The 18,024-nt window shown below is 37.1% G+C and overlaps 1 protein-coding gene across 4 annotated transcripts in view; it reads right to left on the bottom strand.

The window, feature by feature from the left end:
• The window catches only part of LOC126477410 (mitochondrial intermediate peptidase), a 130,835-nt gene that overhangs the window by 19,457 nt on the left and 93,354 nt on the right, over positions 1 to 18,024 (bottom strand). For all 4 annotated transcript variants that reach the window (XM_050103613.1, XM_050103614.1, XM_050103615.1 and 1 more), the window contains exons 7-9: positions 10,879 to 11,092; positions 10,050 to 10,177; positions 1,375 to 1,596 (exon numbers count right to left, since the gene is read on the bottom strand). In XM_050103613.1, the coding sequence (XP_049959570.1) occupies positions 1,375 to 1,596; positions 10,050 to 10,177; positions 10,879 to 11,092 (564 nt within the window). The remainder of the gene's footprint in view (positions 1 to 1,374; positions 1,597 to 10,049; positions 10,178 to 10,878; positions 11,093 to 18,024) is intronic.

Genomic DNA, 18,024 nt, shown 5'->3' on the forward strand with positions numbered 1-18,024 from the left:
TTTGTAGTATCAATTGTTCTTCAAAGCACTGTCGATGTTTGGGACGTAAAATTTGTATGCTGCTAGCAGAGAAACAAAAAGAAAAGTGACATTTTTACTACCAAATAGCCTTTATACAGTTATTTTAGCAGTGGGAAATGTCAATTAACAAATACTGAATCATAATTTTTATCGACAATGATCTCATAGAACATCTACGATGATCTCATCGAAACTGCAAATATGCTGAGAGGGGAAAAATATACATAAAGCTTAAAGGCTACTAATGTCAAAAATGAATATCCAAGCAAGAAAATATGACATCACTTCAGAGTTTCTGAAATAATACAAATGAAACTCATTTTTTGTTGGTTGATTCCTATTTTTTCAGAACCTTGTAAGAAATGGCTTGTACACTGCATCGCACCACACTTTAATTTACCCAACATTGAACATTTAGTAGCCATACACTAAACACAAAGCTACAAGTTCCACTGACCTACCACATGTCAGATACATGTCTTGTGATAGTCAACAGGTACAGTAATTCCACATGAATTCTGGAAAAAACATGGTGGCCACTTGACAACATTATCTGTGTCCATGGATCATTGCCCCCCCCCCCCCCTCTCCCTCTCTCTCTCTGCATATAGGCTCCTTACATAACAGGACTTTGTCATTAAGCATAAGTCACTACTTCAGGTAATAGTTTAATTTCCTATAAACCCAATATATGGCGTTTAAAACAAAGCTCTGTTCTAAACAATGAAATAACATTTCTGTGACAGAACACTTATGAACTGTACTGTAAACCAATGCTAAAGAATAAAAGGTTTTCTGTACTTCGATGCTATCTAAAATAACAAATCAGCAGTAAATAATTTGACTACGACTTGTATTATGAGAATGTGTAAATATATTCCAGTGTAAAAGTGTTTAAATGGATACTCAATAAAAACACATCACAGCATATGCCTGAAAACAATATTAGTAGTATGAAAAAATCTTAGGCTGCCAAACTCAGTGCACACCATCCTGTACTTGTAGAACAATGTTTTTTTTTTGCTCTATGTCCAATGTGCATTTTGTCCAATGAGACAATTCTCAGAAATTATCAGAAAGATGTTATATGTAGATGTCTGTCTAATGTTTGATCTTATTCATTACAATTCAAACAATGAGCAAACAGCACATATCATCCCTGCAGTATCTGCCTGTTTACACATTGTTAGTTGCAGCCACTACCCAAACATAGTTTACTCTAATACATAAGCTCATAACAAAGTAAAATTACAAGTTTTCAGCAGCAGAATACATCACACATACCAACAGTACATTGAGAAAAATTATAGTACTCACAGAGTGGAAATCATAATAAACCGAAAATGTACAAACCCTAGGATCTGCAGCAAAATATTCCATCAATACAGAAGGAACTTCAGCAAAGTCAGTACTGCAGCGAGTTCCAGTAACATGCTGATACTTTGTACGAGCAAGCATTGAGTGCATGGCATGTCCCATCTCATGGAACAAATTATCAACCATGCTAGGTGTCAACAAGCTGGGGCTTGACCATCGTGGAGTAGGTAAGTTCAGCATCAGTACAACAACAGGATTCTGTAAAGTTGATAAATTTGAGAACATATTAATTTTTAAAAACAAAATATTGTTGCATGGCAAAACAATGTACTGGGCACAACTGAGTGCTGCTATGGCTCACATGACAAGCCATGGACGAGGTCAGACCAGAGTTGATGGACATTGTTACATCAGGTAATACCAGCTGATATGACAAGAACTGCTGCTACATCACCAGGCAAGAACCACATTAATGGACACCTGAGGAACCAGAGTTGGAATACCAGAAACGTAGCAGAAAGGTGGGGCCACTGCAGCATCAATGACCTGTTTACTTCACATTCAAACTATGGTTTTGTTGTGACTTATTCAACAGAAACCACTGCTGTGGCAAAACAATGTAGGGCCAAGTCCGCATAAATACTCGTTATGCATGCATATCCAAAGGAACATCGCATCATACTCCTAAACAACACAGGCACTGCAATATCGTATTTATTTGGTAACACCAGGTCAGCAACTTTCAATTAAAATGTTCCCCCTGTACAGAAATAAACATAATGGATGTACAAGTACAGGTTATAGACACATGGTTAACAAAATATGAAAGAATAAGTGGGAAATCAAGGTTCGAGTCCCAGTCGGCGGCAACTTTTCCATTGTCATTGTTCCGTTACACAGCTGGTTATTGTCCATATTCGCAACAGTGAATACATTTCATGTGTGTCAAAACAACTGTAGTCACTGCAGTGCCTGTTCCTTCCGACGTGCATGCATTTCCAAAGTAGCATTGCATCATACTTCTGAACAACACAGGCCCTGCAATATCATATCTATCTGCCAACACCAGGCAAGTGACTTTTAATAAAAATGTCTTGCCTGTACATGAATATACGTAATAGATGTACAGGTACAGGATACAGACACACAGTTGATGACATATGGAAGTTTAGGTCTGGTGATGAAGCGTGCAATGATAGCGTAATGGTAAGGCGACTAATTGCAATAAGTGGAAAATCCTGGTTTGAGTCCCATCCAGCTCAAATTTTCATTGTCATCATTCAATTATACCACTGATCGTTGCCTAAATACATTTCATGGATACTGAGTTATTTCATATGTTAATGAACAATAATTCTATGGTCCCTTCAATCCCACAAACCAACCCACCAATAATTCTACAATGGAAGAAGTAAAGGTAACAATGAGCTATACAGTTGAAGTAAGTGTTTGATAGCGACGTAAAGACTAAAAACATAGCTAAGTTTTCAAATGATGTCCTTATTCAGTGATAAATAGTACAGAACACACATACACCTGCACAGCTACTGTCCCAGCCAAATAAGTTGTAGTGGCACTGCAGCTTGCCGAAAGTGTGGCCACTAAAGCAATTAACTGATAGCTCTTACGATCAAGATACGTTAAACGTTCAATTAATTTGATTACATTTTTAACTTAACCATGTTGCTATTTGCAATCAAACGAGAAAAAAGAGCCCACAAAGGTATTACAAGAAACAATATCGAAGGAAACTGCTAAGATGAGGCAGAACAATCAACAAGTAGTCATCACAGCATATAGCAAAAATTAAACAAAAATGGATTTGTGAGAACTAGAAACTGACCCAGTAAAATTGTATAATGAATTGAAATCGCAATTTATGCAACTAGATGTTAATGCAGGGTCAAATATGTCAAAAGCAGACAGGCTTTAGAATTGTTGGTGAAGCACCTATGTCAGGAAAGGAAATACACTTAATCCTTTAATTGCTGCAGACAAACTTATTGCATACTGTATGAAGTGCTAAGCAACTATGGTCTAATCTGCTCACATGCTCTGAATGACTTGAATTTGGGCTTCTACCTGCTGCAAAGCTACTTGAGCAGCCTGCTTTGGTCGGTGTTGAATATGTCTGAAGAGCTAGCAAGTCCTGTTGTTCAAGGCAAAATAAGTACTGTGACCATAAACATTACTCAAATAGTTAATTTCTGACTTTGAAGTTCATAATAAACAAGTTATTGTATTGCATAACTCACAGAAGTGTAAAAATTGTTTTCGAGATTCATAATAATGCACTTACTGGCAGGTTTTGAAATTATTTTTCAAGCTTGTAACAAAAATGAAGTACTACTTTCACTTCAATTAATCTGTTATCTGTCACTTCTTTGCAACCCAAACATATTACCTGATATTTCACAGGCATTCCTCATGGTACTAACTCTAATAATGAATAAATCTATTAATAATTAAGCAGATAATTTTAGATTTATCATCTGAGGCCAGTGTTTGATAAGGTGCAAATTTTACAATTTGTTATGTTTGCTGGGACTGGGAATAATCCGTAACAAAGTTTACTTCAAGATGTTTTGTTGTGTACAGCATCATTTAACATTCTACTTTTATGATACACTAACCATCTGTAATACTGCTCTTCTCATATCCCATGTAGAATGGTCCATAGACTGCCTGCTGCAACATGCCAAGATTGGCTCAATAAAGCCAGTGATGACAGCACAGCCACTACTACAGCTAGAGAAATCACAAATGACTGCTGGTGATACCATGCTCCAGGAAATAGGTCTCACTGGCAAACACTTTAATCCATAGCTAGCATATATGGGTCAATGTCATAGCTCTATAACACTGCTCTGTTTATGTTTGTGTCATATCATATGTCAGACTGGCTTTCATTATTGGACTGATTTTGGTTTCTTTCTTGAATATGTGCACAAAGATTTCAATGACGATTCTCAGTTTTGTATTACGGGCATAGATGAATCTTCCTTGTGGACTTGTTAAAGTTGATCATTTGATGACCTTGCTTGTCACAGTCGGGCTATTATTTTGATTGTGTCAGTGTTTAAGTAATGTCTTCCATACTGCACAATAAAGGAGTTAATCAAGAGCATTAGAGTTCTATCACACCAGCAATTATTGCAAACAGTAACAACAATTTTTCACTTTGCTGAAAAAGACCTGTTTGGTAGAGTTTAGTGACTATTTGTTCCTTAGACTGTAGCAAAGTGAGCATATTAATTATCTGTAATGTATTCAACATGTAAAACAAGTCACAATGACACACATTCTCTCACCCTATTTAATAGCTTATCAAACATCTGAAGTACAACTGATGGCACATGGACAGCTGTAATTGCTTGTAACATCAAGTTCAGTTATTATGAGACAGTACAACTATTCAAGTAATGTCAGTCATGGTTCAGACTAGCAAATGTTCAGAATGACATTTTAATTCTGCAGCACTGTGTGCACTGGTAAGAAACTTCTTGGCAGATTAAAACAGTGTACCAGGCTGAGATTCAAACATGGGACCTTCATGAGCAAGTGCTCTACTCACTGGGTGCCCAAGCATGACTCACAACCTATCCTGACAGCTTAATTCATTCTGGGGTCATCCGCAAGTTGTGGCCAAGTCATGTCTCCGCAATATCCTTTCTTCTAGGAGTGCTAGTTTTGCAAGTTTCACAGGAGAACTTTGTGAAGTTTGTAAGGTAGTAGACAAGGTACTGGCAAAAGTAAAGCTGTGAGGGTGGGTCATGAATCGTGCTTGGGTAGATCGTTCAGTAGATCACTTGCTCACAAAAGGAAAAGGTCCCAAGTTTTAGTCGCAGTCCAGCAAACAGTCTTAATCTTCCAGTGTGTTTCATACCAAATACTTCAACAACACAACCTGAATTTTAAACAACTACTTGAAGGTCAGAACAAAAATACATCTGCGAGTGTTAATACATCCACAGTACACAGGTATCTGAGCAACGGCACATCTACAGCACTGTGGGTAAGGCAGGTTAATGTGCTAAAGCACATACAAAGCATTTGGGGAAACATACAGTGCTAAGTTTTAGTACACTTATGGTACTTAGAGGATTATTGTTGGACATTTTATTGATGAACAGATACAGAGTACCTCATGGGACAGATATTGTGAAGTTTTACATACAGACAGGCTCCATTGAAAAATGTAAAGAAATATTTCAACTGAAGTATCCTGTAGGAAACTCCCCACAACCTGCATTATTCAAGATTTGTACAAGGAATGGAGGGCCATAGGAACTGTCCAGAAAGTGCAGAGGCATAGGCGACTGACAGTGAGTACCCTTGGAACTACAGACAGAATTCGCACAAACATTACGAAAAGTCCTCACAAGTCAGTGAGAAGGTTACTGCAGCAGGCTGGCGTATCTCATACATCATGTCATCGTATACTAAAAGATATGAAATTAAAAGCCTGTCTTGTGAGTGCGTTCCAGAGTTGAAATTTGCTGGAAAAAAAAAGTTCATTATTCTAACTGGCTGTTAACATCAATTGCTTGTGATTACTTGGACCCCTTGCTTTACATTGTGTCAGATGTGGCCTGTTATGTAAATTCTAAGAAGTGCAGCTACTGACTGTAGGACAACCCACATATTCTGCATGAAGAACCTCTCCATTCAGTTGTCTGGCATTCACATTATTGGCCCATATTTTTCCATTAAACCTTAAACAGTGCCAATGCAGTATTCCAACGAGATGAAGCAAGTCCTCATACATCCAACCTATATATGATCCACATCACCAATGTGTTCTCTGAAGGCAGACTTATCAGTACACGTCTCTGGGCTCCAAAATCCCGATTTAACATTGTGTGATTTTTATTTACGAGGCACTCTAAAAAGCAGAGTGTATGCTGGCAATCCACTTACAATAGACTGTCTTAAGTGGAACATTACTAGAGAAGCAAACAACATCAAACATCAACAAACATCAACATCAAACATACAGAATTACAGCGTGTTGCTGGTAATGACATCATACGAAGTCATTGAAACCTGGATGACAATGGCCGCCACTTTTAACATCTGTTACAAAATGGTAGCTACATGTCTTTTTAACATTAGTATTATCTACTCTTTTTAGTTAATTCATTGTTACTTGAATCTCGGGTGTGCAGCGTACCTGCTTTATGTGGGACACACAGTAGATTAAAATGCTATGATGAAGATAAATAATAGTAATTAATATCGCTGGGGTGTAATAAAAGGATATAGTTAAAGAAAACAGTCCAATTATGTGAAGAGTCAAGTACATCCCACTAACAATAACATAAACGTATCCCTTAAGGTGACAAATTTAGTTGGGAGAAATAATAAAAACACAAACAATGACTTATAAATATATATCTCTGAAGGAGATATTACAATTACACCCCCAAACTTCAATTATTTAATGAATTTTCTACAGTAAGTGGTGCTTTACACCTAACCTTACGACTTATATTAGAAGAAAGATTAAGAAAAGGCAAACCTACGTTTCTAGCATTTGTAGACTTAGAGAAAGCTTTTGACAACGTTAACTGGAACACTCTCTTTCAAATTCTGAAGGTGGCAGGGGTAAAATACAGGGAGCAAAAGGCTATTTACAATTTGTACAGAAACCAGATGGCAGTTATAAGAGTCGAGGGGCATGAAAGGGAAGCAGTGGTTGGGAAAGGAGTGAGACAGGGTTGTAGCCTCTCCCCGATGTTATTCAATCTGTATATTGAGCAAGCAGTGAAGGAAACAAAAGAAAAATTCGGAGTAGGTATTAAAATCCATGGAGAAGAAATAAAAACTTTGAGGTTTGCCGATGACATGGTAATTCTGTCAGAGACAGCAAAGGACTTGGAAGAGCAGTTGAACAGAATGGACAGTGTCTTGAAAGGAGGATATAAGATGAACATCAACAAAAGCAAAACGAGGATAATGGAATGTAGTCAAATTAAATCGGGTGATGCTGAGGGGATTAGATTAGGAAATGAGACACTTAAAGTAGCAAAGGAGTTTTGCTATTTAGGGAGTAAAATAACTGATGATGGTCAAAGTAGAGAGGATATAAAATGTAGACTGGCAATGGCAAGGAAATCGTTTCTGAAGAAGAGAAATTTGTTAACATCGAGTATAGATTTAAGTGTCGGGAAGTCGTTTCTGAAAGTATTTGTATGGAGTGTAGCCATGTATGGAAGTGAAACATGGACGATAACCAGTTTGGACAAGAAGAGAATAGAAGCTTTCGAAATGTGGTGCTACAGAAGAATGCTGAAGATAAGGTGGGTAGATCACGTAACTAATGAGGAGGTATTGAATAGGATTGGGGAGAAGAGAAGTTTGTGGCACAACTTGACTAGAAGAAGGGATCGGTTGGTGGGACATGTTTTGAGGCATCAAGGGATCACAAATTTAGCATTGGAGGGCAGCGTGGAGGGTAAAAATCGTAGAGGGAAACCAAGAGATCAATACACTAAGCAGATTCAGAAGGATGTAGGTTGCAGTAAGTACTGGGAGATGAAGAAGCTTGCACAGGATAGAGTAGCATGGAGAACTGCATCAAACCAGTCTCAGGACTGAAGACCACAACAACAGTCAAAACACACACACACACACACACACACACACACACACACACACACACACAACACAACTTTCATACTGCACGAGTCACGGAGCAGCTAAATATACGTTTGTTACAATGATTGGCTCTTTCATCTGTCATTAAATATATGGAAATCATTGCTATCCACCTGTAATTCAACATGTGATAATAACTGGTACTCTTACAAAATGTGACAAACTTGCCTGCAATTCTCCTCGCAACATGTCGTACACTCCCTGTAGATTACTACAAATATACACTTTTTCAACCTTCACTGAAAAATGTACACAATTGTGATCTTCTGCCTGCCTATCAGCACTATAATTTTCACACTGCTGTTTGCAGAAGGATACAGTAGCATAATAGAAAAACATTCTTAGCATACTATTTATTGTCTGCATAATATTATAATGAAACAAAGGTTCTTATACACTACATTAAAAGTATAACAGGCTATTACCTTGCTGCAACCAGCATGCCTCCATGATTGGTGCAGTTTATATTTCTTTTTACCTTGCAGCTTCTCACTTCACTTTCATAATGCAGTATGTACTGCTTTATTCATTCACCCAAATACACTATTTCTTTGATTTTTATGCATTGTGCATACTGAAGATGTTCTGGTTCTCAACCCCAATGAATATAACAAATTTTTATATTTGTACTTTTGTGTTCCGATTATGTTCTACAAAAAGCGTGTTCTTGTCCATAGACAAACTGCAGTTTTGGCCTATTGTGAAGTCTACTCTTGTGGCTAGCTATTCACGTGTCACAGAAAACGATGTTGATGAAATGAGACTGCAGTGATCAATCCATGCAACAGATCACTTGTGCAAATACTCTGGGAATCAACACTAATGAGGATAGGTAGCAATTCACCATAAAGATGACCGTTGAGCCACAAACAGGCATGTAGAAAAGATACCACAATCTCACAAGTAAATTTTTGGCTATAACCTTTATAAGAAAATGAGAGCACATACACAATCACACAATCTCCCAGACACAACTCCTGAATATTTGACCACTGTCTCTGGCTGCTGCATCAACACACTCTGAGAACTGGATTCAAACAAACCACTCCTCATGCCTCCCTGCCTCTCTTTGGCAGCTGCTAGGCTAGCGGCAAGAAGTGGTGGCAGCACTGACTGCAAGCTGAGAGGATTGGTAGGAAGGGGAGAAACAGTAAGAATGAGGAGGTAGGGAAGCAGTGCCCAGCAAGTGACACTGCATGACATCTCATAAACAAATCATTTCATCTACTGAGACAAAAATGAGATTTTCCCAGTGTTTTTTCATTTTTTTTTCAAATTTCCCTGAAATTTCCTGACATGTTTGAAATTCCCTGATATTCCTTGATTTCCCCGATTTCCAGAACTTGCGGCAACTCCGAAAAATTAGTATCTGAAGCTGGGCAAACTACGCCAGTGGCAGCACCAATCATCGGCACGTGTGTGTGCAGCTGCCTAACCTGTGATCAGCCATCAAAGGAGACTTGTGTTTATAATATTTGTAGTATTCAATTCTTACAAATTATGATTATAACTAACACAAACAATTTAATTCAACTTTAATGCTCCCATTTTGTAAAATTTAATACTTCAATTCCATGTTTTTGCAAGTGCAACAAGTTCCCACTGTAACGATGATAGCTAGGTGAATTCACATACTGCGAGTGACACACATTTTATCCCGATACCCTGCAGTCAGCAATGTTTTCTTTTCTGCTGGACAAGATCATGATGGGCCACAACACAGAGCTGAAGCAGCATGCACTGTTCACAAATTGGCTAACAAACTAAACCTACTGAGCATTACTCGGAATTCATGGAATGGCACATTTGCTTAACTAATACATCTATCAGTTCCATATTGAGATTGCCAGCATAGCTGGACACATCAAAATATGATTACCAACATCTGATTACAAGATGAGAGTGACTCAATATATAAGGTAAGCAGAGGTGAGCACAGCATTAGATACATAACAACAATTAATTACTCACTCATGTTATCTTCAGTATGAAATATGAAGTAACCAAATGTCTACATTAAACTGTTCTTAGCCACAGGTATCTATATTTACCTGGTAAGATCCATCAGGTAACTCCTTTCCACCTCGAATAGTGAAATGGCAGTCCTGATTTGGTTTTCCTGGTCTTTCATAAAAGTCACAATATATATGGCCCAGAAGTCCTTCATCTTTGTGTACCACTATGAAACAAATAAAAAAAAACACGTGTAAGTTTTATACCTGTAAGGGCAGTCAATGTAACTCTGCCGAAAACATTTTCTGGTGTACATAAAAGTGCCGTAATGTAAAAGACTTATCATTAAATTTGAGAAAATATAGACAATATCCCTTCTTTGTACTGAAAATAAAACAAAATACTCACAAATTCAAGTAAAGTTCTTCAGGTGCAAGAAGGGGTAAAGATAATACTCTAGTGTCACTCAAATCGATATAGAAAAGCCAAAGAATGTGTAAAATTCTTGTTTATGTAGCTATCAACAGTTCAGCACCTCTACTATTTGGTGAGTTATCATCTTAACTTCTTCCATTGTTCGTATTCCATCGAGAGTTTTTCAGCATTTGTAATTACATATGTTTTACAGAAAGAAATCTCAATTAAGAACTATAATGACATCAGTGGTACTAAATAGCTTAAGGGCAGGTATCAACTCACCAACTGTTTGAAGTACTGAGTCACACACACACAGGGTCTGTTCAAAAGCTAGTAAAGTTCTCAGACTTGTTTATGTCTATCCACAATTTAGGGCCTCATCTACTGAGTGAGTTGTTACCTTTACTCCAATTATTTACACTTCAACTAGAGCTTTCTGTTATTATATTTTTATTGCCTCAGTTGTTCTAATAACACACACAAGACTACAATTTATTGGCATTACTTTACCTGCAAGCTTGTAGACATCAGGAGACCAAACTTCTCCTGGACGTACTTCATCATTCACTAAGCTAATGTTATAAAGACTATTCGTCAATGTATTCAGACCCTCCATACATGCTCCAAGGGAAAGATATGGTGAAAATTCTGAGCTTCCAACCTGGAGCCAATCACGTTTCACTTTCTGGGTAAAATATGGAGTGTCCCATGGAGCTAAATTTTGCTGTAAGAGAATTGTCAAATTAATTCAGTTGGACCTTTACACATGTCTGCTTGTGTCGGTATATGTGTGGATGGATATATGTGTGTGTGTGTGTGTGTGTGTGTGTGTGTGTGTGTGTGTGTGTGTGTGTGTGTGTGTGTGTGTGTACCTGTCCCTTTTCCCCCCCTAAGGTAAGTCTTTCTGCTCCCGGGATTGGAATGACTCCTTACCCTCTCCCTTAAAACCCACATCCTTTTGTCTTTCCCTCTCCTTCCCCCTTTCCTGATGAAGCAACCGTGGGTTGCAAAAGCTTGAATTTTGTGTGTGTGTTTGTGTTTATTAGTGTCTCTATCAACATACCAACACTTTTGTTTGGTAAGTTACATCATCTTTGTTTTTAGATATAATTCAGTTATATGGTAGATATGAACTGCAGTTCTCATGAATTTGATGCACTATTCCCAAATTAATTTATTTACTTGTTGTTGACTCAATCAGCAGTGCCCTTTGCTATTACTATGGCATTCTTAGTACTTCCACTATACCTATGTGTTCCACTATATCTATATGCATTTCAAAGTAATATACATCAATGGGATCCAATTGGAGAAATAGAGTGCTGGAGTACATTAACTTCAATTGTCATGATTTTCTTTGAATGTGGGTCCATGGTTCCAATAAAAATTTTAAATGATTCCATTTTGCCTGCAACTGTCTGTTTTTCATTTATTTTCTGTAATACTGCACAATTTCGGCCTTCGGTCAATTTCAAATATCTATATTAATAAAAGGCTATCCCAGTTCCTAGTTCACAATTCCAGTTCTAGGTTGCCTCGCTAACAGCTTCCAAGGGAAACAAAAGTTTTACTTTCAGTTTTTCACATGAGTGATGAAATTTAAATATACTTTCATAATATACTCATTAAGAAGTATAATCTTATGTTACAGCTTTAAAACAATAAGCTGAGTATTACAATTAGAAACTGTGTACATGTCTTGAGGCAGCATAACTCATCACGTGCAGATACCCAGACTATATAGATTCACTATTTGAGAATGAGGGACTTACTGACTTGCAACAAACTTTATACATACTTTCAGACCTCTACGAACCGTTTTCCTCATTGACAGCCCCCCACCCCCCCCCCCTCCCCCCGCCCACCCTACATGGACACACAAGATGATGAGAGGAAAAAATTTTGTCACTTATTACATTTTTGCTGTTCATGCAGTAAAACTTGAGCATTAGAAATGATATTGTAATTAATTACTTCCTTACTGTTGACTTTATTTGCAACACAATTTGGAGACAGTATCCACATATACCACTCAAAGTACCTGCAAAGTCCAAGAGATACAATGTCAAATATTGAGATATGTAAAAAACTAGTTTCTGATTAAAACAGAGCACCAAGTACCCAACTCTTTTCTAAACTTCTTATTCTTATATGCTTAATGTCAAATAACTAACACACTAACTCTCTCCTAAAGTAATCAGAACTCTAAAGCTGTTTTATAAATGGGAGTTCAGTTCTTTAAAGAATTGGGATTTACCGTTCTACACTTATTTGTTGACATTACCATCTTGATGACCAACATCAGTGTTGGGAAAGGTCGAAGGACAGAACTGTATGATAGTGCAACAAATAAACAAAAAGTTGGCAGATGCAAATGGAGTGAAACCATTTAAAAATTTTAAGTCACGTTTTCCATACTACAAAATAATATTTTTCTCCTTGCTATCTTTCAAAATATTGCACAAGACATCTATTTCCTTTCACAAGAGTGTCTTTACTAGAAGTGGATAAAGGAAAAAAACAGACAAATATTACAACAATATCATTTTTACATAAAAAATTATGCTATTATTTTTGAATTTTTGTTTTTACATTTACAGCACTAAGATGTGATAGACAACTCTCACCAAACATAGTGTTCTCTTTCAAATTTTCTTTCAGTTCATTTTGGGTCCATATAGATTTCACCACATTTGTATGCATTGTTCCATTCAGAAACATACTACAAATATTAAACTATAATACACTGAGATTTTTCTTCACTGTCGCAGAATAAGAACCACAGATTATGTCTAAAGTGTTTATTGATGGCACAGGAGTAACTGATGAACATTTAATTCTTCTGTACCATGTTCTACCTTAAAATGAAATACAGCAAGGGATACTAATGGTTTTGTATATTTACTGCTGCTACTACTCGTAGTGTGGCTTCAGCTGCCACAGACTGTGGTCATGTGTGCGTGAGTTGCATTTGCGTATGTGTGTGCATGCGTGCATGCGTGGATGTGTGTGTCAGCTGTCCTGTAACCCTCCTGGCCTCAACTTTCATAAGTCATTGTCCTCACCCATGTAGTCCCATCATCTGTTCCCTTTCCAGCACTACACAGCCCTCTATTCCATCAATCCACTGAATCTCTTTACTTCTCTCCTTTTCAACTAACCCCACCCCCACACCCTCCCACTTTTCCCCCACCTTCCGTTTAACCTCCCAACTGCACCTAGCTGCCCTACCCTCTCTCCACCTCGTCCATGCAAGCTGCCTAGCAGCTCTTAACCATCCCCCATACCTACCCTGCTATTTGTCCCCCTGCCTGCCCCAGCCTCCTCCTTACCTCCATCCAGTTGCCTCTCCTATCACGCAATGCTGCTACTACTCGTAGTGTGGCTTCAGCTGCCTCAGACTGTGGACATGTGTGAGTGAGTTGTGTTTGTTTCATAATATTGTTACAGGCCATCCTAGATTTTTGATTGTTTCACAGATTTATTGCCTAGTTTCAAATACTAACACCAATTTTGGTACTTTATGCAGCACATACATTTCAACACTTTCAATTTCTATATGAACTTCTCAAATTGACAACAAAGCCTACCATACAACATTCTTCAAATTCATTAGTTCCAGGAATCTGCTATTCGCATGGTGTACAATTTCATTCAATTTTATTTTCTGTATGTCTCACATACAATAATAGATTACTTCCATGTCTGTAAATTTTTAAAAGTGTAAAGTGTGTGTATGCATTAGGAGAATGGCAGAGTATATACAGCAAGCAGTAGGGATAAATTGCTAGAAGTATGTGATGGGTAGCACAATATGGAGGGAAAGTGTGATCAAAAGGGGAGAAATCAGACAGGATGGACACAAAGGAATGATTCAAAAATTCACTGATACTTCTAGGTTTTCCAGTAATATTTTCCACGATTTTCAAATTTTATTTTCATTACACAATTAAATGTGTGATTGTTTTCTGTTGGTAATTAAATCTGGTACAAAACTCACCAAAATTAAGATGACATGTTTTATGTTCATTTAAATAGTTAGTTTTTATTTTATTCTTTTTAGTAAATTTCTGTAGTTGGTATTTTATAGGTAATTTGACAGTCCTATAAAATGAATAAATTTAAAATGAGTAACACAAAAATAAGCTAATAACTTGTTGTATGAACTAGTACACAAATTAAAATTCTAATATTTGATAGATCAAATTATAGAAGATTTTTACATGCTCATCAATAGTACTGACTCATCTATAAGTTTAGCTTTTCTTGACACCAAATCTTTTTATTTGCAATACATTTTCTTTTGGAATCAGTTATTGTAGCTTCTTTTTTCTGATGTTCAATTTCTTCCGACAATTTTCAAAGCGATTTCCAATGACGCTGAACTAAAGATTTTTAAACATTAAGAGTTGAAACATCTCCATTTGTTTCATTTAGGATATAGTCATATATTAATCAGTGAACAATTAAAATTTAATTTTTCAAGTTCTCAACAAACCTTTCAGAATTGACTGGAAAACCTCTTTCAATATTAGGGAAAATAATGAATTTTTGAAAATACAATGTAATTGGATGGATTAAAAATCTACTCGGCAAGTGGTGACACGAGAAACACACATAAAAGCTATTACAGTTGCAAGCTTCTGGAGCCAGTGGCTCCTTCTTCTGGCAGAAGCACTGAAGGCGTGAAAGAAAAGTACTGGCGAGGTTTAGAAAAAAAGGCAGAGTTCAGAAAAGTTGCCCAGAGCCCCCAGTCAGAGGAGAATTACCAGATGGGATGAGAGGGAAAGACCTGGGTTCAGTGTCAGGTTTGATGTAGGAAAGTTTTTGGGACTAGGTTGCAGAGAGATATTTTCAGTTGACATTACATGTGAAGGAAAGTAGGTCCTTCACCAAAGCACCATGATTAAATGCAGGTTTAGGGCTGATAGTGAGACCGTTGGATAACACATATAAATCAGGAGGGGAGTGCTTTAGAAGAGAGGTTGAGAACATTGTACTGTTGTGACTGATCCTTGTGATTGAGTTGTTATTGGTCTGAGATGCGGTGGTGAAAGCTGGGGGACGTTAAGGAGGTGTGCCAAGCTCGGTTTGTAGGGGAGCGAAGGTTGGTGGTGTGGCTGTTTAGAGAGCTGCAGAGGGGCTGGAAGGGAAACACCACTGTTGGGGTAGTTTACAAGACAGTGTGATAGCTTCCTGAGGTAAAGTTTGGCATGCTGTTGCAGTTTGAAGTTGGCTTGTTGGATGATACCATTCAGGGAAACAAGAGGGACAGATAACTGCAGGATTTTGTAGAAGGAGAGAGTTCTGGTGGAGTGGAAATTGGCAGATGAGGCAAATACATCATATATTAGCAGGGAAGTGGAAAAGGTTGTTGTATTTGAAACTGTAAAACCGGCTGGTGTAGAGCAGGATTACATCCAGAAACAGCACCTTTCAATGTTAGGCCTTTGGGAGTAACTCCAAGGGAAAAGCAAGTTTCAAGAAACAGAATGCAGGACTTTAGTTTCGACAGTGCAAAAGCATGTTTTTGAAAGGAATCGATGTAATATGTGACAGAATTCATCACGGCAACGGAGGAGGGTTTGGAATGTTAGGGACTATGGGAGTGGCAAAAAAGAGAATTAGAAGGTGGAAAAAGATAGAAAAACTGAAAAAAAAAACAGGGAAAATGACTAGGAAAGTCAGAAAAATTCATACAAGAAATCATGAGAATTTACAACGGTTAACAAGAGGTAACGAGTGGGCGAGAATTTCTCATCAGAAAAGTGGCCTATAGGATATGAATAAATGATTGGAAAAGAAAAAAATTGTTAATGAAAGTTGTGAAAACAGACAAAATTTTAAAATCTGGCAAAAAGAAAGAGGAATTCATTGGAGAAAATACAATCTATTGTGTCTGGCAAATAAAGTAATGTAGGAAACGAGTAAAAGTCGATCAGAGTGGTTTGGAAAAAAAACTAAGGCCAAAAACATGAAAGAATTCCATGTAAGCAAGGTAAATGGAGAGTGGGAAAGAAAACAGCTGTCAAATTTGCAAATAAATTGGTGAGAGAGAATCGGGAGAAGGTCCTGCAGAGTAGTGAATCATAAATAAATCATTATATGCAAATTTGTAAATAACAATGGAATTGTTATATGCAAATTTGTAAATAACAATGGACTCATCCATGTGCACGTAAATCAGTACTAGAAAAGATGCAGAGTGTAATAAAACTGGTTATGGTGAGATAAATGTACTAATAGATCTTGTATCATATGAAACGACTGATACCATATTGGAAACATAAAAATCAAATACCCACTACTACCTAGCTAAGCGAAAATGTTTAAATGCAACATTTCTACACACTTAATGTAATTACAACAACATTATGGACTTCTCAAAAAAGATAAACAATTAGTTATATTTTATTATGAAATGTATGTCCCATAATATGATTCTGCATAAATAGATCGATATATGATAATTTCTTTGCTACATGTTGTTAGAGGTAAATCTTTGTTTTTTGTGTAGTAGGTTGTACGTGTTAAAAGTGTGAGGATGGAGTACAAGTTGTGTGCGTTATACTGAATTGTATTGTAAAGTGAAATGACTGAAAATATATGTGTTATTAACCAGAAAGTCCACCAGTGCTTACATGATTTCATTTGAAGCAACCCAATCATCTCTAAACGATCATAAAAAATTAAACCAAAGAAAGGAAATGGATAATGAGCCTTCAACTCACAACAAAGAAAAGTAACAAAAAAGATGGATATTATTAATAAAACTAGTTATTTAAATTCAATCGGCATTATCTCTCACTGCAGTGTATCGGTGTCTCAGTGTAGCAAGCACTGAAAATGTGACCAGCCACCCAAATCAGTAATTTACTTCAAAAATGAATGACTCAAGTTTGGGCAAGAACAGGGCGCTGGTGGTCAGAAGAGGCAAAATGTTGGTTAATCTAGGTGGTACAGATAAATAAATGAGTGGACTGACACATAAGGTAGAAAAGAGATGACAGTTTGAACAAGACAGATGACAACAAAGACTGACAGTAGGGATACATAAGAAGGAACGATGGCTACACAAGCTAATATATCAATGAAAATAATCAATTTCTGAAAATATAATGCAATTGCATAGATAAAAAATCTACTCACCAATTGGCAGTGGGAGATCTGCAAGCTTTTGGACCCAGTGGCTCTTTCTTCTGGCAGAAAGGTTGAAGCAGAAGGAAGAGCGATGAAGGATAAGGACTGGCGGGGTTTACGAAAAAGAGGTAGCATTCAGAAACATTGCATGGAACCCAGAGTTCAAAGTAGACTTACCAAATGGGATGAGAAGGAAAGACCAATATTAGGATTGCCAAGAGATAAAATAATAACTATCTTTAACAGTTTCACTAATGATTGTGGACTTGTGTGCACAACAATTAATTCATTCTAAGAATCATCTAGCTGAAGTCTGAGAGCATAAATCAATGAAATCTTGAATAAATTCATCAGCTGCAATAACACTGATCCCCAATTATCTACATTCAAAATAGTGAGTGGACTTTTCAGTCTCTCACTTATGACTTTAGGAAAATGTACAAGACCTGGCTCAAAACAAGAGACTGCTTCAGTAATCATACAAAGTAAGGGTATTATGAAATCAGTTCGGCATCT

The sequence above is a fragment of the Schistocerca serialis genome, chromosome 1 (genome assembly GCF_023864345.2).
Source record: "Schistocerca serialis cubense isolate TAMUIC-IGC-003099 chromosome 1, iqSchSeri2.2, whole genome shotgun sequence".
Classification (NCBI taxonomy): domain Eukaryota; kingdom Metazoa; phylum Arthropoda; class Insecta; order Orthoptera; family Acrididae; genus Schistocerca; species Schistocerca serialis.